Source organism: Oncorhynchus kisutch, linkage group LG15 (genome assembly GCF_002021735.2).
Source record: "Oncorhynchus kisutch isolate 150728-3 linkage group LG15, Okis_V2, whole genome shotgun sequence".
NCBI lineage: Eukaryota > Metazoa > Chordata > Actinopteri > Salmoniformes > Salmonidae > Oncorhynchus > Oncorhynchus kisutch.
This window is the reverse complement of record NC_034188.2, coordinates 65,216,677-65,239,921: the sequence shown is the minus strand read 5'-3', so window position 1 is coordinate 65,239,921 and position 23,245 is coordinate 65,216,677. Positions and strand designations below refer to the sequence as shown.

The 23,245-nt window shown below is 41.9% G+C and overlaps 2 protein-coding genes across 2 annotated transcripts in view; both read right to left on the bottom strand.

Annotated features, from left to right (window-relative positions):
• Window positions 1-2,025, bottom strand: part of LOC109905702 (TNF receptor-associated factor 4-like) — a 43,164-nt gene extending 41,139 nt beyond the window's left edge. Inside the window, exon 1 of the mRNA XM_020503229.2 lies at window positions 1,181-2,025. Coding sequence (XP_020358818.1) covers window positions 1,181-1,323 — 143 coding nt within the window. The 5' untranslated portion in view covers window positions 1,324-2,025. The remainder of the gene's footprint in view (window positions 1-1,180) is intronic.
• A 4,543-nt stretch (window positions 2,026-6,568) lies between these two features.
• On the bottom strand, window positions 6,569-23,084 carry LOC109905701 (NIMA-related kinase 8). The gene is made up of 15 exons (XM_020503228.2): window positions 23,008-23,084; window positions 22,235-22,440; window positions 21,746-21,978; window positions 21,481-21,612; window positions 20,981-21,189; window positions 19,100-19,182; window positions 18,837-19,015; window positions 18,426-18,573; window positions 15,847-15,923; window positions 15,632-15,749; window positions 15,358-15,508; window positions 11,058-11,221; window positions 10,671-10,823; window positions 9,995-10,153; window positions 6,569-8,464 (listed from the first exon to the last, which is right to left on the bottom strand). The coding sequence occupies exons 1-15, from the start codon at window positions 23,052-23,054 to the stop codon at window positions 8,436-8,438; spliced, it is 2,088 nt and encodes a 695-aa protein (XP_020358817.1). The 5' UTR covers window positions 23,055-23,084; the 3' UTR covers window positions 6,569-8,435.
• Window positions 23,085-23,245: the final 161 nt, after the last annotated feature.

Below are 23,245 nucleotides of genomic sequence, written 5' to 3'. Positions count from 1 at the left end.
CTCTCCCCTCTCTCTGTCTGTCCCTGGTCCTGAGGTCTTAACATTAGATAATTGTTTACATGTGTCATGGTAGGCGAATACAGCTAGAATGGCAGCAAAGTCTGCAAAACCAACAACTACTGAAACATTACTTCCTCATCACAGAATTGAATCTGACTTTATTATTATCTGAAACCTATATGCACAATATTACAATTGCAGTGTGTCAAATGATGATGCAAACAAGACATTGTTTTCTCTTCTGTTTTATGGCCTTTTAGAGCTTGAGTTCTCATTGGTGGCTCCCAGACTTCTGCCAGTTGGGCAAATTTGAATTCAGTTATGGAAAATAAAGAAACTGACTTCATGAAAGATTTGCATGTATAAACAACACCCCCAATGGCTGTTGTATCATCATACTGTATCATAATATACCACACATAGATACCCGGAGGATATCTAATTCAGAAATATAGAATCATATTTGGACCAAAATAAATCAATTTGGCTAATCTAGAGGAATAAAGTTGACATGAGTGAAATATGTTATAAATATTTTCAATACCATAGGCTGGGTAGGTGAGGCAGTGGTATTCAAACTTTTTCAGCAGGGGACCAAATTTCTACTCTATTTTGGGGGGGAAATAATTTATTGTGACCCTACCCTACCTCAAATATGACAACCTTAAAATCGGTACATTTCGATTTTTCATCAACAAATAACCTTCAATTCATGTTTTTAATCTCTTATCAAAATGAAAAGGAACCAATAAATACAAAATATTTAAATGATCTTTCTCAAAAACGTTTGTATATTGTCCCATATAATAATATGTCCTAATTTATTGTTAAGGATATAAGTCACCACCACTTCCTTTACCTATAATTTTGCTTCACCTGTGAGTGCAAAGGCCTTACAAAGAAAGGACACGCCTACAGGGTTTGTTTACATATATACTTTCCAACTGAAACTTGATATTTATGGTTAGTTCCTATAGTGTGACCCATAGACAAGACACATGTAGCACGCACACACACACGCACAGCGAGAGAGATACAGGGAGAAGTTTGAAAACAAGTTTTTTCAGTGTTCTTTAAGGCTGTGTATACAGAACACATCAAAATGCTAAATCATTATTGCAATCCAATAGGCTAATAGCGTTTGATCTGGAACACACACACACACGCACGCGCAGCTTACCTTAAGAATTCTTGTAGACAGGTGTCACAAAATCGGTGGCCACACGTAGAAACTTGAACAGGCTCGCGCATGGCTTTACTGCATAATGGACATTGAAAACGTCTCTTCGGTTTCTCCAGAAACTTGTAATCAAACCCCGGCATTGCTGCAGGATTCGTCGAAATACACTACAGAATAAAGTCTCTCCCTTCGCCTCTGTGTCCTGTCCTACTGCGTGATTTGGGGTATGATGTCACCAGTGTCTCTCTTTTGATGGCCGTCAACAGAGAAATTCTCCGATATTCATGTCCCCTTCGCCAGCCAGTGACAAATCGGTTTACGAGACGAGAGTATAGACCGATTCAGTTCTGCCGTCTCTCCAGCAACAGGGTGACCGAGTGCATTGAAACAAAGGGAATCCTCGACAGTACAAACGTTTTTGCATAAAAACCTGACGATGTGTTCTTCTGACAATCTTCATCTGCGTCTAGAAAAGCAGGAACATCTTCGGCATATGTCTCTCAGCAGAGGTGTAACACTGACAGATTGAAGACAATGCTCTCATCTCATCTGCTTAGGTACAAAGCCCCGCCTACTATTTTTCTTGCAGGAGGAGTCGAACGTGAAATCAACATAGCCTATTTGCTTTTCTCTGGTCTGGGTCAACGATATCTCCTCTGATTTGTTTTATTTGTCAGCTATGTAATTCAAGTCTCTTTTTTATGAGTTGAATGATATCAATCTAAAATGAATGGAAATAAGGTAGGGTTTCACCTGCAAATTAATTGGCTTGAATTAAGTAGTTTGAAAGGAGTATGTTCATTTTTGAAAAAGTACAGATGTTTAATGTTCAATAAAAAAGTGAAATATTTGTTTTGCATATCCTAAACCCTGCTCAGAAAACAAGATGTATTGATGAATTGACCCTAAGTAGACACATGAATTACTAATTAGGAAGAGCTGCCCTCTGGTGGTGAAACTGAAAAAGAAGAGCCTGATATTCATGGTGTTGCAGATAAATTTGATAATCGATATTAAACATTGACTTCGATAATTGTCGGAAGTGGTTTCAAATGGCTGGACAATATCTTGTCTTAAAAATCTTTACAATTGTGTCCATTTACAATTGTTCAATAGCTATAGGTTGTCATCACCAACCTTGTTGCTTCAGGATTACATCATTACACAGGCACAGTCACGTGCGCTTTCTTCAAATAAGTGGCGAAAACCCGCCACAGCATTGTGGTATTACTAAATCATAGAGTACATCAATAGAGTCATCAATAGAGTACCACAGTATGAATCATAATACCCATAAAACCTAAGTGTCAAAGAGGGAAATGGTTCCAATCGTTTTTCCACCATACATTTTTTCCATAGGGGATTTTAGAAACACTTAAAATAAGGGCTGTGTTTTGTGTAGGCTTACTCTGGCCTGACATTTGGATAACCTGTCAATCTTTCTAGGACAAAGTTACTTTTTTGTATTTTACCCCCTTTTCTCATCTCAACGCTGCAACTCCCCAATGGGCTCGGGAGGCGAAGGTCGAATCATGCATCCTCCAAAACATGACCCACCAAACCGTACTTCTTAACACCCGCCGCTTAACCCGGAAGCCAATGTGTCAGAGAAAACACTGTTCAACTGACAACTAAGAATTTTTTATTTATTTATTTTTTATTTTACCTTTATTTAACCAGGTAGGCAAGTTGAGAACAAGTTCTCATTTACAATTGCGACCTGGCCAAGATAAAGCAAAGCAGTTCGACAGATAAAACGACACAGAGTTACACATGGAGTAAAAACAAACATACAGTCAATAATGCAGTATAAACAAGTCTATATACAATGTGAGCAAATGAGGTGAGAAGGGAGGTAAAGGCAAAAAAGGCCAAGATGGCAAAGTAAATACAATATAGCAAGTAAAATACTGGAATGGTAGTTTTGCAATGGAAGAATGTGCAAAGTAGAAATAAATAAAAAATAATGGGGTGCAAAATAAATAAATAAATAAAAATTAAATACAGTTGGGAAAGAGGTAGTTGTTTGGGCTAAATTATAGGTGGGCTATGTACAGGTGCAGTAATCTGTGAGCTGCTCTGACAGTTGGTGCTTAAAGCTAGTGAGGGAGATAAGTGTTTCCAGTTTCAGAGATTTTTGTAGTTCGTTCCAGTCATTGGCAGCAGAGAACTGGAAGGAGAGGCGGCCAAAGAAAGAATTGGTTTTGGGGGTGACTAGAGAGATATACCTGCTGGAGCGTGTGCTACAGGTGGGAGATGCTATGGTGACCAGCGAGCTGAGATAAGGGGGGACTTTACCTAGCAGGGTCTTGTAGATGACATGGAGCCAGTGGGTTTGGCGACGAGTATGAAGCGAGGGCCAGCCAACGAGAGCGTACAGGTCGCAATGGTGGGTAGTATATGGGGCTTTGGTGATAAAACGGATTGCACTGTGATAGACTGCATCCAATTTGTTGAGTAGGGTATTGGAGGCTATTTTGTAAATGACATCGCCAAAGTCGAGGATTGGTAGGATGGTCAGTTTAACAAGGGTATGTTTGGCAGCATGAGTGAAGGATGCTTTGTTGCGAAATAGGAAGCCAATTCTAGATTTAACTTTGGATTGGAGATGTTTGATATGGGTCTGGAAGGAGAGTTTACAATCTAACCAGACACCTAAGTATTTGTAGTTGTCCACGTATTCTAAGTCAGAGCCGTCCAGAGTAGTGATGTTGGACAGGCGGGTAGGTGCAGGCAGCGATCGGTTGAAGAGCATGCATTTAGTTTTACTTGCATTCAAGAGCAATTGGAGGCCACGGAAGGAGAGTTGTATGGCATTGAAGCTTGCCTGGAGGGTTGTTAACACAGTGTCCAGAGAAGGGCCGGAAGTATACAGAATGGTGTCGTCTGCGTAGAGGTGGATCAGGGACTCACCAGCAGCAAGAGCGACCTCATTGATGTATACAGAGAAGAGAGTCGGTCCAAGAATTGAACCCTGTGGCACCCCCATAGAGACTGCCAGAGGTCCGGACAGCAGACCCTCCGATTTGACACACTGAACTCTATCAGAGAAGTAGTTGGTGAACCAGGCGAGGCAATCATTTGAGAAACCAAGGCTGTCGAGTCTGCCGATGAGGATATGGTGATTGACAGAGTCGAAAGCCTTGGCCAGATCAATGAATTGGCCAGATCAATGAATCTCTGAATTAACTACCCAATGTCAGCTAAATTAAGTAATTAATACATTTGCTACATTTCTATAAATGGACAATTCTGTGAACTGTTAGCAAAGGTGTCAGCTAAAGATGACATGCAGGAGCTTGCAGGGATATGTAGTTTTGCATGATGTCTACTTCGAATCTGAAAGTAAATAGAGCTGAATATATTGATTAAAATCACCTTGTCCAAGAAAGATATACATGGTTATCAAAACATAACACCAGCGTAAGCCTACATGAAACACAGACCTTATTTTAAGTGTTTCTATGGGAAAAATGTATGGTGGGTAGGTTTTATGGGTATTATGACACCTCCATTGAGGGACTCTATAGAAATTCTATATCTACAGTGCATTCGGAAAGTATTCAGACCCCTTTACTTTTTCCACATTTTGTTATGTTACAAAAGGTTTTCAGAACATTTTTTTTTTTAAACCCCCAGAAATATCACATTTACATGAGTATTCAGACCCTTTACACAGTACTTTGTAGAAGCACCTTTGGAAGTAATTACAGCCTCGATTCTTCTTGGGTATGATGCTACAAGCTTGGCACACCTGTATTTTGGGAGTTTCTCCCATTCTTCTCTGCAGATCCTCTCAAGCTCTGTCAGGTTGGATGGGGAGCGTCGCTGCACAGCTATTTTCATGGCCCTCAAGAGATTTTTTATTTTATTTTACCTTTATTTAACCAGGTAGGCAAGTTGAGAACAAGTTCTCATTTACAATTGCGACCTGGCCAAGATAAAGCAAAGCAGTTCGACAGATAAAACGACACAGAGTTACACATGGAGTAAAAACAAACATACAGTCAATAATGCAGTATAAACAAGTCTATATACAATGTGAGCAAATGAGGTGAGAAGGGAGGTAAAGGCAAAAAAGGCCATGATGGCAAAGTAAATACAATATAGCAAGTAAAATACTGGAATGGTAGTTTTGCAATGGAAGAATGTGCAAAGTAGAAATAAAAAATAATGGGGTGCAAAGGAGCAAAATAAATAAATAAATTAAAATTAAATACAGTTGGGAAAGAGGTAGTTGTTTGGGCAAAATTATAGGTGGGCTATGTACAGGTAATGTACAGATGTTCAAGTCCGGATTCTGACTGGGCCACTCAAGGACATTTAGAGAAGCCACTCATGCGTTGTGTTGGCTGTGTGCTTAGGGTCGTTGTCCTGTTGGAAGGTGAACCTTTGCCCCAGTCTGATGTTCTGAGCGCTCTGGAGCAGGTTTTCATCAAGGATCTCTCTGTATTTTTCTCTGTTCATCTTTCCCTCGATTCTGACTAGTCTCCCAGTCCCAGAAAAACATCCCCACAGCATGATGCTGCCACAACCATGCTTCACCGTAGGGATGGTACCAGGTTTCTTCCAGGCGTGATGCTTGGCATTCAGGCCAAAGAGTTCAATATGGGTTTCATCAGACCAGAGACTCTTGTTTCTCATGGTCTGAGAGTCTTTAGGTGCCTTTTTCCAACTCCAAGCAGGCTGTCATGTGCCTTTTACTGAAGAGTGGCTTCCATCTAGCCACTCTACCATAAAGGCCTGATTGGTGGAGTGGTGCAGAGATTGTTGTCCTTCTTGAAGTTTCTCCCATCTCCAAAGAGGGACTCTACTAGAGCTCTGTCCGAGTGAGAATCGGGTTCTTGGTCACCTCCCTGACCAAGGCCCTTCTCCCCCGTTTGCTCAGTTTGGCCAGGCGGCCAGCTTCAGGAAGAGTCTTGGTTGTTCCAAACGTGTGCAGGTGTGTTCTTTTCCAAATGATGTCCAATCAATTGAATTTACCACAGGTGGACTCCAATCAAGTTGTAGAAACATCTCAAGGATGATCAATGGAAACTAGATGCACCTGAATTCAACTTCAAGTCTCATACCAAAGGGTCTGAATACTTATGTAAATAACAACCTGTTTTCGCTTTGTCATTATGGGGTATTGGGTGTAGATTGATGAGGACTTTTTATTTTATTTAATCCATTTTAGGATAAGGCTATAACATAAAATGTGGAAAAAGTCAAGGGGTCTGAAAACTTTCTGAAGGCACTGTGTGTGTGTGTTTGTACACACACACACACACACACACACACACACACACACACACACACACACACACACACACACACACACACACACACACACACACACACACACACACAGTAGAGCTATAGATATCATGAACAAAACAATACATGTTTTCAACTTTTTCTAACTCCTGATTTATTGCTGCCTCGATTCTTCATAAACTGTTTTCACAATCATTACAAATGATTTAACTCAGTTTTGACTAAAGTAATCTGACATGAAATAGCGACCTAAACAAAGAAAATCCATTTCAAATTTCTTGTCCCTTATTAATTGATCATTTGGTTGATAATTGTATCACATACAATAGGCATACTATACAGTGTTTATCAATTATCTGGTACATTATGTACAATACAAGAATAGACCATTCCTTCTTATTTGACAGAATTTATAAAATGGCATATTCATATACCAACAAAGGCAGTAACTATGTAATAACAGCACAAATATACATTTTTATTTGTTACATAATGATTGGGAAATAAGATACATTTATTGCTCACAGAAAAATTGTGTCAGTGGTACCACAGAAGGTAAATGAAGAGGAATGTTCTGACAAATTGGCAACACTGCAGGCAAAGCACTAACATGAATCATGTTCACATTTCTTCCAAAAATGGAAAACAAAAACATCTGCTTGGAAATCATCTTGGATACCAGACAGTGATGCACCTTTTTTGCACTAAAGTTTACCCACATTTTGGTGGAAAATGCATTGAAAGTATATGGAGCGTTACTTTTTTCACTGTGACCAGTGATCAGTTTAACCACCTATTCTTTACCACTACATCACTGATACTAGAGTGGGTGACATAGAGATAGTAAGGAGCAGGCCAATAACATTGATTTCCTCTGTCTGGAGCACTTACCATCCCAGCCTGTTTGGAGGCTTTCCAGAGTAGGATCAAGCTAGTGTATGTGTCCCAAATCACCCTTTTCCCTATATAGTGCACTATTTTTAATCAGGGCCCATAAATAGTGCACTATGTAGAGAATAGGGTGCCATTTGGGATGCATTAAGGGTTCTAATTAAGCACATCATATCAAACTGGCTCATGCCTACGACACACACACAGCTGAAGAGCCAATATTGACTCTTAATGTGTCTCTCACACCTGTGCCATGCTGTTAGTGGCACTTCTACATACAATCTTTGAACTCTTGAGGGTTGAAAGGTCTATGTGACTTGAAATGCATTTACAATAGAAGTGGCCTCCTTTAGTCAACCGTCTTAAAGAAAATGTCACTGTTCATGTGTTGTCTAAAAGTACCTTACTATGATACTAAACACACAATCTGTTATTGTGAATGAAAACAAAACTTTCTAAACCAATTGATGAGGACTAATCCTAAAAGCACACTGATAACGTGCTTAAGATTTGAAGTGCCGTACTTGCTTGCTTCATTTGACTGACAAGTCAGTTAGTAGGCTCACACGGTAGTGGCAGTCCTAAACGAGCAGCCTTCCTTCTTCACACACATTGTTTTGTCTAACTCAATACTGGGTAAATAAAGCTACCAAACCAGTTAGACATCCTGGAACTGTGTGTTTTATCATGCTAACCTCACTGGTGAGAGAGGACAAAACTTTACAGCAGGACAGCTCCCCAATTCCTTCTGCAATCTCACTCCAATACTTTTGGTAAAGCATTCTATTAGCTACAAGCTACATAAGCTCGGGAAACTAAATAGGATTGTTTAGCATTTGTTCCATAACTTGTGCCATTAATAAAGCCCCACCATTTACATAATACTGTATGAAAAACATAATATTTAAAAAAAATATTTACTGACTTGAGACAGGGCAACTGAAACTGTGTAAGATGTGCAGGAATCCTCCAACAGCTTAGTAAACTACCGGCCACTGGAAGAGGTTATTCAGAGGAGGCTAGCAGTCCTTCACCTTGTGCCACTGTTTCTCTCCTGACAGCTACTGAAGGGGTGGACAGTGGTGGGATGGTTTTCAAAGCTGTATCATCTGGGGACTGGCTCCTCAAGCAAAGCTGAGAAAGAGTAATCAGAAGCCATCAACGTATCACTTACATTATTACTAAAGACAGGCAAGAATATACCATCTTACACAATGCATGCTTGTGTACAGTTACATACACAATACTATAAGGGGCCTATAAGGGGCCTATAAGGAGTCTTGTAAAAGGTTTCAGGACAGGTATTGAATTATTTCACTCTTGTATTTTAGATATTGATACACCCACATTTTCATCTTGATTACTTCACTTAGACACAATGCAGTAGGTGTGGTGGCATAATAATGTTTCTAATGCCCACACACTGCCATTGTCTACCATGCATTTAGTCATACTGTATCTGGATTAATGTACTACTCATACATTGATAAAATAACAAAACCAATGGAAGTCAAATGTGGGTGAAATGACCTGTGTGAGGGAACTCTGGCTGCTGTGTTTGCATTTCAGGTCACTACCACATGGTACGCACTACAACACAGCCAGGTCAGAGTTACACTGCAACAGGATTGGGTCTCTTCCAAAGATTAGAGACGTCTCTCTTACTTACTGACAAGATTTTTAAGTGCAATTTAATCTTTCCTAAATCTGCATCTATTTGTAATGGGAGGGTTGCTTTAGTTTATTCCATGCGTCATTTTAATAGGTATTGGTTGTGTCACGATTGGCACCCTATTCCCAATATAGTGCAGTACTTTTGATCAAAGCCCATTGGGTTCTGGTCAATAGTAGTGCACTACAAAGGGAATAGGGTGCCATTTGGGAAACCGTCGTTGTTTTAAAGCAGAGGAATTGCTGGCTTGTCCGCTATTCCTGACCATTCATCACAGACTGGATAATACATTATCTTATTGAGGTTGGGGAACTATTCACATTACATGAAGATCCATAAACTGCATGCAACAACCTGAAATCAATCATTATAAATGTACAGTGTAAGGGAATAGTGAAATGTGAGTCAATTATTACTGGTGTAAATAGAGACATACAACCTAATCAACCCTCTGCCTGGTTTTGTGGACATGGCACAGAGGAAGCCTATTATCAGATACACTGGTTTGTTACATTCAGGTTTATAGAAAGAGCTAACCCCAGCTCATCTCCCCAATGACTAACAAGCTAAGCATGACAGGGAGGCAGGCCCCTGTTGTTCATTTTATTGCTTGTGGAGAGCATGGTACAACTGATTGCCTCATCCACCGTTAATGAGCCTCTGTTACTACAGACCCTGAGGCGATGGAGACACAAAAAGCCAAACATAGGGCTTGGTGTTCACTTCTGATTTTACTGACTGGGAGAAAGCCACAGGAAAATCTGCATTGTGGGGTTAGCTAATTATCAAGCTATTAACAAATAGGCTCTTTCAGACCTTCTGCTCTACAAGAAAAAACATGGATCTCTGTCAGCCACATCTAAAGAAGCTTGTTTCAAGTTTTACCTTTCTTTCATCCCAGTGATTGCTGTTTGATTTCACCACATACAGTATGTGCTACTGGCAATTTCACATAATTTTCTTTAACAAAAAGGTAATAGGTAAAATATTACGTTTCACTGCCAGCAGAGTGTTGCCATGACAACATGCCACTGACGTCACCGTGAACGGGTGACTCTCGTCGAGCTGCACTGCCTTCGGAATCCCAGAATCCTCCTCTTTTCTTCCGAGGCGGCCACGGGCCCCCTTTCCCCAGGTATACACCTCCCCTTCTACACCAAGATAGCGAGAACAGAATAGTTATATTCTTCAGCGCACCCCAGGATTCATGAATCTGCACAATCCTTAACAGACAGCTCTCTCTTCTCCTCCCCTCTATCCCATCCCTCTCCTCTCCTGACTGCACAATGGCTCTATCTATCCCTGGGAGAGCAGATCTGATCAAAGACAGCCCTGAACAATGAGGTGACTCTGCCTGCCATCTCCCTATGGGACGTCGAGCTGATCATTGACACATTCTGACATGTATTGTGTCATTCTCCACAACTCTACCCTTTGGAAAATGTCTAACACACCTCTGTTATAACATATTAAGGACCTTAAAGCAGTTGCTGGAAGCACAATTACAAAAGACATTACAGAAACAGATTTGTACAGTGTTCAATTAACTCTTCTAATAAAGTGTGTTATCTAAGTTTACTGAGAACATCACGTTTCTCCAATATTTTATATAAAACGGAAAATATCTGCTTAAAGCATCTTCCCTTCTTGCCAATGCCTCTTACTCACCTGATCCAATTGCCAGAGTGAATGCATCCCCACAGGCTGCCATGATGATGCCCTGAAGGCCCGGCACCGGATAAGGCACACGACTGGTCCGGCGGGAGCTACAGCCCAGCTGACCATGCTGGTTACTGCCAAATGTGAAACACTGACCCTTCTCTTGGCACACGGAACAGGGGGATTAAATGTGTGAAGATTGTTATTGTGTATTGTCAAAGGACACATAGAAGCACATTCATCCTATAGTAGATAATGGCATTACAATACAGTTACATGTTTTACTGTGTAAGCATGACAAAGGGATGTCACGTCCTTGCAGCTTACAGGAACTTTGGATTTCTAGTTACGATGGGTTCAGGAACTGCATGGTGACAAGACAAAATATAATTTCACCTGTGACAGCAACAGAGTGGGCTGTTCCAATGTCAATGTAAACAACCTTGTCCACATTCAGAGGTGCTGATTGGACAGGACTGAACAAGTAGACTTCTTCAATCTGGTCACAGGGGGCTGGCTCCTCTGCAGCATTGATCTTATCCAACCCCAGCTTGTTGAACCTAACCAATCACATTTAGAGGAATCACAATTGTTTTCATGGCAGTACATGTATAGGCTTAAATGTAATTGATAAAAGGTGCTGCATTTACACAGGCAGCCTAATTCTGATCTTTTGCCCAATTATTGGCATGCAAAAGATCTGATTGGTCCAAACCCAATTATTGGAAAACTATCAAAAGTGGGATGCCTGTGTAAACACAGCCAGATAAGATAATGCCAATCTACTACTCTAGCCATTTAATTAAAGAATGTTTGAATCGTATCAAAAGGGAAACATTGATAACTTAAAAGTAAAGTAGATCCAGTTGACCTTATCAGCTGATGTGTGTTTTCTACAATATCACACTATAAAATTCTAATAATTTTTAAATAAAAGTTAAGAAATGCTGTGTCATGTTCTGTAAGAATTCATTGAAGGGGAGTTTCTTGTTCTGTGTTCAAGGCAGATAAATATTCCGTATGGTGTGGAGTGAGTAAGAGAGAGAGTTAAGGAGGGCAGGAAGTAGCTAAACCACAGGTGTCTGGGCAATGTGATCTCTTATTGTGTATAAGAGATCATACAATAAGTTTTGTAATGATTCCTATGTTGTTGATGTGAAGAATATTTGTTGGTCTGTGGTGTGTTCCTCCGACACATTGGTGCGGCTGGCTTCCGGGTTGGATGGTGCTGTGTTAAGAAGCAGTGCGGCTTGGTTGGGTTGTGTATCGGAGGACGCATGACTTTCAACCTTCGTCTCTCCCGAGCCCGTACGGGAGTTGTAGCGATGAGACAAGATAGTAGCTACTAAAACAATTGGATACCACAAAATTTGGGAGAAAAAGGGGTCAAATTTAATTACAATTTTTTTTTTTTAAGATTGATTTATCACTGTCACGTTCTGACCTTTATTTCCTTTGTTTTGTCATTATTTAGTATGGTCAGGGCGTGAGTTGGGGTGGGCAGTCTGTTTGTTTTTCTATGATTTGGGTATTTCTATGTTTCGGCCTAGTATGGTTCTCAATTAGAGGCAGGTGTCATTAGTTGTCTCTGATTGAGAATCATACTTAGGTAGCCTGGGTTTCACTGTGTGTTTGTGGGTGATTGTTCCTGTCTCTGTGTTTGCACCAGATAGGGCTGTTTTGGGTTTTCACGTTTCTTGTTTTGTTATTTTGTTCATGTGAAGTACTTTATTAAACATGAATCAAAATAACCACGCTGCGCTTTGGTCCGCCTCTCCTTCACCGCAAGAAAACCGTTACAATCACGCAGACTGGGATATGTTCCGCATTGCGTCGAACAATAACATTGATGAATACGCTGATTCGGTGAGCGGGTTTATTAGCAAGTGCATCGGTGATGTACCCACAGTGACTATTAAAACCTTCCCAAACCAGAAACCGTGGATTGATGGCAGCATTCGCGCAAAACTGAAAGCGAGATCATGGTTTTTAAATCAGGGCAAAGCGACCGGACACATGACCGAATACAAACAGTGTAGCTATTCCCTCCGCAAGGCAATCAAACAAGCTAAGAGTCAGTATAGAGACAAAGTAGAGTCGCAATTTAACGGCTCAGACACGAGATGTATGTGGCAGGGTCTACAGTCAATCACGGACTACAAAAAGAAAACCAGCCCGATCGTGGACCGCAATGGCTTGCTCCCAGACAAACTAAACAACTTCTTTGCTTGCTTTGAGGACAAAACAGTGCCACCGACACGGCCCGCTACCAAAACCTGTGGGCTCTCCTTAACTGCAGCCAATGTGAGTAAAACATTTAAACGTGTTAACCCTCGCAAGGCTGCAGGCCCAGACGGCATCACCAGCCGCGTCCTCAGAGCATGCGCAGACCAGTTTGCGGGTGTGTTTACGGATATATTCAATCAATCCTTTTCCCAGTCTGTTGTTCCCGCATGCTTCAAGAGGGCCACTAGAGACTAGTCAAGGACCATATCACCTCCACCCACCCTACCTGACGCCCTAGACCCACTCCAATTTGCTTACCGCCCCAATAGGTCCACAGACGACGCAATCGCAATCACACTGCACACTGACCTAACCCATCTGGACAAGAGGAATACCCATGTAAGAATGCTGTTCATCGACTACAGCTCAGCATTTAACACCATAGTACCCTCCAAACTCGTCATTAAGCTCGAGACCCTGGGTCTCGACCCCGCCCTGTGCAACTGGGTCCTGGACTTCCTGACGGGCTGCCCCCAGGTGGTGAGGGTAGGCAACAACAGGAGATGATCGTGGACTTCAGGAAACAGCAGAGGGAGCAGCCCCCTATCCACATCGACGGGACAGTAGTGGAGAAGGTGGAAAGACACATCACGGACAAACTGAAATGGTTCCCCCACACAGACAGCGTGGTGAAGAAGGCGCAGCAGCGCCTCTTCAACCTCAGGAGGCTGAAGAAATCCGTCTGGTCACCAAAAACACTCAAACTTACAGGTGCACAATCGAGAGCATCCTATCGGGCTGTATCACCACCTGGTATGGCAACTGCTCCGCCCACAACCATAAGGCTCTCCAGAGGGTAGTGAGGTCTGCACACTGCATCACCGGGGGCAAACTACCTGCCCTCCAGGACACCTACACCACCCGATGTCACAGGAAGGCCAAAAAGATCATCAAGGACAACAACCACCCGAGCCACTGCCTGTTCACCCCACTATCATCCAGAAGCCGAGGTCAGTACAGGTGCATCAAAGCTGGGGCCGAGAGACTGAAAAACAGTGTCTATCTCAAGGCCATCAGACTGCTAAACTGCCATCACTAAAATTGAGTGGCTGCTGCAAACATACTGACTCATCTCTAGACATTTTAATAATTAGATATAATAAATGTATCACTAGCCACTTTATATAATGTTTACATACCCTACATTACTCATCTCATATGTATATACTGTACTCGATACCTTCTACTGCATCTTGCCTATGCCGTTCGGCCATTGCTCATCTATGTATTTTTATGTACATTTTCATTCCTTTACACTTGTGTGTATAAGGTAGTTGTGAAATTGTATTTCGCTACACTCGCATTAACATCTGCTAACCATGTGTATGTGACAAACAAAATTTGTTTTGATCTGAACTACTAGCCCCCAGCACGGACACCCATGCATACCCCACAAACCATGTTTCTCTTCACAGCTCCCAAATCCAGAACAGACTATGGGAGGCACACAGTACTACATTGAACTCTATTCCACATCAGGTAACTTGTGCCAGTAGTAAAATGAGATTTAAAAAAAACAGATTAAAATACACCTTCACAGTGGGGACTGTGAAGCAACACAAACACATGCATACAAACACACGATAACATACGCATTAGACACACATATTTTGTGTTGTAGATATGTGTTAGTAGAGTAGAGGCTTGAGGGAACACACTTAATATGTTGTGAGATCTGTTAAGAATGTATGTGTAATGAATACTCAGGGAGAAAAAGGTGTAGATGAGAAAAAGGTGTAGATTCACGCACAGAGAGCGGCAGATGTTTTTTAAGCCTTCGTAGAAGGCAGGAATCGTGGTCGCAGGCAATGGTCAAACACAGGTAGGCAGTCAAAAACAAACCTAACAACCATACAAACAGAAAGAACTGAAGTAAATAGGGAGTTGATGAGACCAGGTGAGAAACGAACACAGGTGAAAACAATGAACAAAAATGAAAGACAGGGCTAAGTTCCAGAACACAAAGAAACAGGGCTACGTTCAAGAATACAAAGAAAAAGAACACAAGGTTACTAAGAAATGAAAAGAAAAGCAGAACCTCACAATGTCATGTTTTTTGCTGCCAAGGCAGCAGCTAATGTGGATCCATAATAAATACAAATACACTAATGATGTCATAAATGTCATACACCACTTCTATAAATCCATAGTTTAACATGGAGTTTAACACAACAAAGCATGTCGATGAAGAGCTACAGTATGTCAGTGCTTAAGCAAGCAGGGTGTTGGTGCAGTGGAAATCAAGGGCATGTTTCACCTTTAATGTGAGCTCTGCTTTTTAGTGAGTTGTTAATGAAACGGATCACTCACATTAATAGTAACCTTTGTGGAATTCCTGTGCAATTTCACAGCACTTTCATGCAAATTACTGATTATGTTGTTAGTAGTCTATAAAATAAGGTAATTTTACCTGTTGCTGCCACAGGCCAGAATGCTGTTCTGGGTGCTGATTACCATGGAGCAATCCACTCCACACAGCACCCTGTGGGCCTCAAACTTCCCTGGCACACACACCTGCTGGGGAGAGTTGTGGGAGTCCTGGGTGCCCAGCCCCAGGCGACCTGCCAGAGTGGGAAGAAAGCAGAACATTCTGTTAGAATGCCAAGCTCTCCCGCAGACACTGCTGACATAAACCAAGAAACAGAGAGAGACTGACGACCCCAAAAATAAACTTGCTCATTTACCATTGTCTCCTCTTCCCCAGGAGAATACTTCTCTGTCATTGGTCACAGCAAGCACATGGGAAGCACCACATGACACCTGGACCAGCTCGTATCCGAGTAAGGCCTCTACAATCTTGGGCTGGGCATTAATACATACAGAGAAATAATATGTTTTTTCACTGGAACGACTGACCACAATAATGTTTATAACAAACCACAAAATCATTGACATTTACCTGTGTTACGTCATTAAAATTTCCATGTCCGAGACAGCCATTGCTTCCACTTCCAAATGTCATAATAATACCTCGGTCTGCAAATTGAAAATAAATAGAGGAGATTATAGGTACGATGAGTTGATGGGTGTGGTTATATCACAGTGCGGGCCAACCGTGTGAGTATTAATCCCTAACAAGGGAATGCTAACTTGCTCCACCACGGTGATAAATGGTGACGAGGGAGCAGGAAATAGAGCTTGGGCTCAGAGGTTCTTTAATCCTGTGTCATCTGCTTTTGATATTTGACTAATGACAGCTCCCTTAAGACTATGACTGTGACTAATGGTGTATCCCGGTTGGAGAAAGTATACCTCCTAAACGCCAAGCCAGCAGTGTGGTGATTGCATTCTGTAGGGGAGCACAAACACTGATGAATGTTCTCTTGTCAGAAATGCAGTGAAAGAGGTGATTACATCCACACGTTCAAATGTATCTTCCATTCCAATGCTGCTCCAGTGCTTTATGATAGTACTATACTGCAGTGTGTGTGTGTCAGAGTGTGTGCTTAGCAGCAAAAACACAGAGTGAAAAAATATTGATTTCCTATAGTGAAGCTCCCCTACTGAGGCTGACCTGACACGAATGCTGTTGTCCCCAGCAGGAAACACAATGAGAGATGGTGTGCATCCCAAATGGCACCATATTCCCTATTTATAAACTGGGTGGTTAGAGCTCTGACTGCTGATTGGCTGACAGCCGTGGTATATACCAAGGGTATGACAAAATACATTTATTTTTACTGCTCTAATTACGTTGAACCAGTTTATAATAGCAATAAGGCACCTCTGGGGTTTGTGGTATATGGCCAATATACCACAGCTAAGGGCTCCGCGATGCTTTGTGCCTAAGAACAGCCCTTAGCCGTGGTATATTGGCCGTATACCACACCCCCTCGTGCCTTATTGCTTAAATAGTGCATCACTTTTGACCAGAGCCCTCCAAATGTCGGCAGTATACAGTGGGGCCAAAAAGTATTTAGTCAGCCACCAATTGTGCAAGTTCTCCCACTTAAAAAGATGAGAGAGGCCTGTAATTTTCATCATATGTACACTTCAACTATGACAGACAAAATGAGAAAAAAAATCCAGAAAATCACATTGTAGGATTTTTTATGAATTTATTTGCAAGTTATGGTGGAAAATAAGTATTTGGTCACCTACAAACAAGCAAGATTTCTGTCTCTCACAGACCTGTAACTTCTTCTTTAAGAGGCTCCTCTGTCCTCCACTCGTTACCTGTATTAATGGCACCTGTTTGAACTTATCAGTCCTGTCCACACCTGTCCACAACCTCAAACAGTCACACTCCAAACTCCACTATGGCCAAGACCAAAGAGCTGTCAAAGGACACCAGAAACAAAATTGTAGACCTGCACCAGGCGGGGAAGACTGAATCTGCAATAGGTAAGCAGCTTGGTTTGAAGAAATCAACTGTGGGAGCAATTATTAGGAAATGGAAGACATACAAGATCACTGATAATCTCCCTCGATCTGGGGCTCCACGCAAGATCTCACCCCGTGGGGTCAAAATGATCACAAGAACGGTGAGCAAAAATCCCAGAACCACACGGGGGGACCTAGTGAATGACCTGCAGAGAGCTGGGACCAAAGTAACAAAGCCTACCATCAGTAACACAGTACGCCGCCAGGGACTCAAATCCTGCAGTGCCAGACGTGTCCCCCTGCTTGAGCCAGTACATGTCCAGGCCCGTCTGAAGTTTGCTAGAGAGCATTTGGATGATCCAGAAGAAGATAGGGAGAATGTCACATGGTCAGATGAAACCAAAATATAACTTTTTGGTAAAAACACTCGTCGTGTTTGGAGGACAAAGAATGCTGAGTTGCATCCAAAGAACACCATACTGTGAAGCATGGGGGTGGAAACATCATGCTTTGGGGCTGTTTTTCTGCAAAGGGACCAGGACGACTGATCCGTGTAAAGGAAAGAATGAATGGGGCCATGTATCGTGAGATTTTGAGTGAAAACCTCCTTCCATCAGCAAGGGCATTGAAGATGAAACGTGGTTGGGTCTTTCAGCATGACAATGATCCCAAACACACCGCCCGGGCAACAAAGGAGTGGCTTCGTAAGAAGCATTTCAAGGTCCTGGAGTGGTCTAGCCAGTCTCCAGATCTCAACCCCATAGAAAATCTTTGGAGGGAGTTGAAAGGCCAAAATACCAGCAACAGTGTGTGAAAACCCTGTGAAGACTTACAGAAAACGTTTTACCTCTGTCATTGCCAACAAAGGCTATATAACCAATATATAAGTATTGAGATAAACTTTTGTTATTGACCAAATACTTATTTTCCACCATACTTTGCAAATAAATTCATTAAAAATCCTACAATGTGATTTTCTGGATTTTTGTCTTCTCATTTTGTCTGTCATAGTTGAAGTGTACCTATGATGAAAATTACAGGCCTCTCTCATCTTTTTAAGTGAGAGAACTTGCACAATTGGTGGCTGACTAAATACTTTTTTGCCCCACTGTATATGGAATAGGGTGCCATTTGTGACGTTATTATGGCCTGTACCTGTCATACAGGTGGTGAAGAGATCCCCACAGGACACAGACTTGATGGTGACTCCAGACTGGCCCTCCAGGAAGCGAGAGATGAACTGCGGCTGCATCTGTTCTACTGCACCAGGCAGAGTGGGCTCACCAGATCCTACTGACGGAGCCTGGCACAGCACCATTAGAAGGTTAGGAAATGTGTGAATACTGGTGAAATTAAAGACTATCCAGATAAGTCTCTCAGATTGTTTAAAAAAAAATCCTTTATCTTATCACCCTTTAACCATTTGAATGCATAATCTGAAGATATTAAAGAGGCAGCTAGTAGCTTGTTGGTTAAGGTAAATATTGATATATGAAGCCATAACTGAGGTTGACAAGCCTCATTCAGACAGAGAAGGGATATGGGGATCAAGAAACCCAATCTGACCTCCCAGGTGATGAGTCGGCCTGACTTGGTGACGCCCATCTTCTGTGTGCGTCCCAGGGCCACCTGCAGCACCTCTGTGTTGAGCATGGGTAGACGCAGAGGCGCAGAGATGCCACTGCCCCATGTGTACACTGATGACAGGGGGAAGGAGTGCAACTTTCCTGTTCCCATCCGTCCATCTAGTACAGGACAGAAAATTATACCAAAGGTGTTAATTATTACAGAACTGGTTCAATCATGGATGTGGGTGGAATGTCACTGACCTCTGAAGGACCTTGTGCCGGTCATTCGCCCTCCTTGTCTACCATGACCTCCTGACTGTACGGTGGACAGTGGTTTCTCAATTCTGGACCAGAAATCAAAATGTCTTTTGAATATTGTATACATACATTTCCATCAATGGTAATGTACACGTACAGTTGAAGTCGGAAGTTTACATACACTTAGTTTGGAGTCAATAAAACTTGTTTTTAAACCACTCCACAAATTTCTTGTTAACAAACTATAGTTTTGGCAAGTCGGAGAGGACAATTACATTGTGCATGACACAAGTAATTTTTCCAACAGTTGTTTATAGACAGATTATTTAACTTATAATTCACTGTATCACAATTCCAGTGGGTCAGAAGTTTACATACACTAAGTTGACTGTGCCTTTAAACAGCTTGGAAAATTCCAGATAATGATGTCATGGCTTTAGAAGCTTCTGATAGGCTAATTGACACCATTTGAGTCAATTGGAGGAGTAGCTGTGGATGTATTTCAAGGCCAACCTTCAAACTCAGTGCCTTTTTGCTAGAAATCATGTGAATATCATGTCTATATGTATGTATGAATATATGTCTGGTTCATTTTGGGAGCAATTTCCAAACAATACTGCGCAAGTATAAACACCATGGGACCACGCAGCCGCCATACCGCTTAGGAAGGAGACGCGTTCTGTCTCCTAGAGATGAACGTGCTTTGGTGTGCGAAAAGTGCAAATCAATCCCAGAACAACAGCAGAGGACCTTATGAAGTTGCTGGAGGAAACAGGTACAAAAGTATCTATATCCATAGTAAATGAGTCCTATATTGATATAACCTGAAAGGCCGCTCAGCAAGGAAGAAGCCACTGCTCCAAAACCGCCATAAAAATTCCAGACTATGGTTTGCAACTGCACATGGGGAAAAATATCATACATTTTGGAGAAATGTCCTCTGGTCTGATGAAACAAATATAGAACTGTTTGGCCATAATGACCATCCTTCTGTTTGGAGGAAAAAGGGGGAGGCTTACAAGCCAAAGATCACCATCCCAACCATGAAGCACAGGGGTGGCAGCATCATGTTGTGGGGGTGCTTTGCTGCAGGAGGGTCTGGTACACTTCACAAAATAGATGGCATCATGAGGGAGGACAATTATATGGATATATTGAAGCAACATCTCAAGACATCAGTAAAGAAGTTAAAGCTTGATCGCAAATGGGTCTTCCAAATGGACAATGACCCCAAGAATACTTCCAAAGTTGTGGAAAAATGGCTTAAGGACAACAAAGTCAAGGTTTTGGAGTGGCCATCACAAAGCCCTGACCTCAATCCTATAGAAAATGTGTGGGCAGAACTGAAAAAGCGTGTGCGAGCAAGGAGGCCTACAAACCTGACTCAGTTACACCAGCTCTGTCAGGAGGAATGGGACATAATTCACCCAACTTATTGTGGGAACCTTGTGGAAGGCTACCTGAAACGTTTGACCCAAGTGAAACAATTTAAAGGCAATGCTACCAAATACTAATTGAGTGTATGTAAACTTCTGACCCACTGGGAATGTGATGAAATAAATAAATGCTGAAATAAATCATTCTCTCTAATTTTATTCTGACATTTTACATTTTTTAAATAAAGTAACTGACCTAAAACAGGGAATTTTTACTGGGATTAAATGTCAGGAATTGTGGAAAACTGAGTTTAAATGTATTTGGCTAAGGTGTATGTAAACTTCAACTGTATGTTCACATCAGATAAATGTTGTTTTCTTATGATGAGTCTGGTGACTAGAAGCTTCAGGCTTTGGCTGTGTCCAAAATGGCACCCTATTCTCTATATAGTGAAATGTATAGGGAATAGTGTTCATTTGGGATACAGACTTTTGTGGCATTCATTACCTGCGCATTTTGACGTTGCCTATATCAGTATAGAGGTTTAGCAGGGGTCTGATGCAAACAGGGTGGGCCATGATCTCATTGAGCTGAGGGCGTTTGGACGGGTCCAGATTGAGCATGTTCATGATGAGCTGCCTGAGTTCTGTACTGTACCGGTCTGAGATTGGGGCAAAGGTACCGCTCATGATCTTCAACACTAGGGCAGGTAGGTTCTGTAAAAGAATGAAGAGTGAGTAAGCCCAAGGAGAGGAGTTACATTTTCAAACTATGCTAATATGTTGATTTTTTATGGGTTTACTTTTGGACCAGTAAACTTTAGGCATCATCCCACAAATTTGAATACATTTTGCATGGAGATAGAAAGATAAAAGCTTCAAAGTAATGTGAGATATGATTAACTTCAATGCTATTTCTGGATCTATTGACACATAATTCCAAAGTGCAAGGACAGGTTATGAAATTGGAATGACAATGTATGAAGTGTATTTGAAAAGAATGTGTACAGCAGCCTCGAAAGCTCTCTTGAGGCTGGCTAGCTCATATAGAACACAGCCCAGGGCCCAGATATCACTCTTCTGGTTGTAGGGCTTCCCCTCACACAGCTCCGGGGAGATGTAGCATGGGGTCCCCACCACCTGAATGGAAATAAAACAAAAACAAAAGATAAACTCTACTGCCAGTGCTGCCTATGACTATGCATTTCATCAGAATACGCATTTGGCCATTACTATGTAGTCAGGTGACCAATGCTACGTCATGTCCACTCACAGTGTAGGCTTTGCTCTTGCTGACTAGGATTTTGGAGATTCCAAAGTCGCCTATTTTGACGATCATTTGATGCTTGTCAAGCAGAATGTTCTGAGTCTTCAGGTCGCGGTGTAGGATGAGCTTGTTGTGCACGTGGTACAGGGCCAGCAGAATCTGGACAAAGAAGTGCAGGATGGTGTCCTCATCCAGCAGGGAGTTACAGCGCTTCTGAATGTAGTCGGCTAGTGTTCCACCTACAGTAAGAAAGCAGGAAAATAATACAGTTACAGTAGAATAGATCATGCTCTCAGGCCACCCAGAGTTTTGTAACATAATGCAGTGCCCTTTATCATATATCTCCTGAAGCGCTACAACAGGGACTGACATCTGATGAGACTGAATAAGATCTCATGGGGAACGTCTGACAAGCAAAACATATTTGACACCCTATGTTACAGTGTCAGACTTTCTATGTACCTTATGTGATATGGGGGGGTAATGTGATAGTACCTGGTGCATATTCCATAGCGATCATCAGAGCCTTGTCCTCCAGGAAGTTCTCATAGTACTCTATGATGTTGGGGTGGTTGAGCAGCTTCAGCACCTGGCACTCGTTCTGGGCAGCAAGGCGTTCATCACGGGACATCTGCTCTACTGGGATCTCCTTCAGGATCACAAAAGCCCCATCACTGCGCCGGCGACACAGGTGCACTATCCTGTCACACATGACACGGGAAGGTGGAGAATGAGTAGCGTGGGGAAGAGTTGGAAAAGTGTGTTCTGGTGTAGGCTATCCCCTTACAGTGGGCCTATTTGCTTGTACACTTTTGAACATTATTGCCACTGATATTGGTGCTATGTAACGCATGTGGGCATTAGAAAAACATCTTAGAACTAGAGTTTTACAATTTATATAATGGGCAAATAACATAACACATTACATTTATGACTAAAAAGTCAACAGAGTAGCTTTGCACTCATCATGTACTAACTAGTATTATACTATATTGATTAGGGCGACCATAGAAATAGAATGAGCGCTTAATTCTAATTGTATGAAGGCGGGCCTTTTAATAAAAGATGCGCGCGCCGTTCCGGTACTCGACAGAACCAATTTACATGCATTCTGTATTTTGGCAAATAGACAAGCTGCGAAGTTTTTAACTTTAACTTAAGTTTGACAGTAAGATAAATAAAACGTCACACACAAGTATAAATAAGGCTACTGTGCCTTAGCGATGTAGTTTCATCAAGAAGTACAAAGTTAATAACTTTTGGTTTACCCAAAAGCTCCTCTTCCGACCACTTTGATTTTCTCATACTTCTCCATCTCCTCTGCTCAAGGCTGTAAAAAAAAAATCGAAAGTCGTCTCCAGGCAACACTTCCCCTGCTCCTACAGGGAACAACTTGGGACAAAAAGCACGCGGATCTGAAAGCAAACTTCTTATTTTCCATGGGCATCCTTGTGTGTGTGTGTGTGTGTGTGTGTGTGTGTGTGTGTGTGTGTGTGTGTGTGTGTG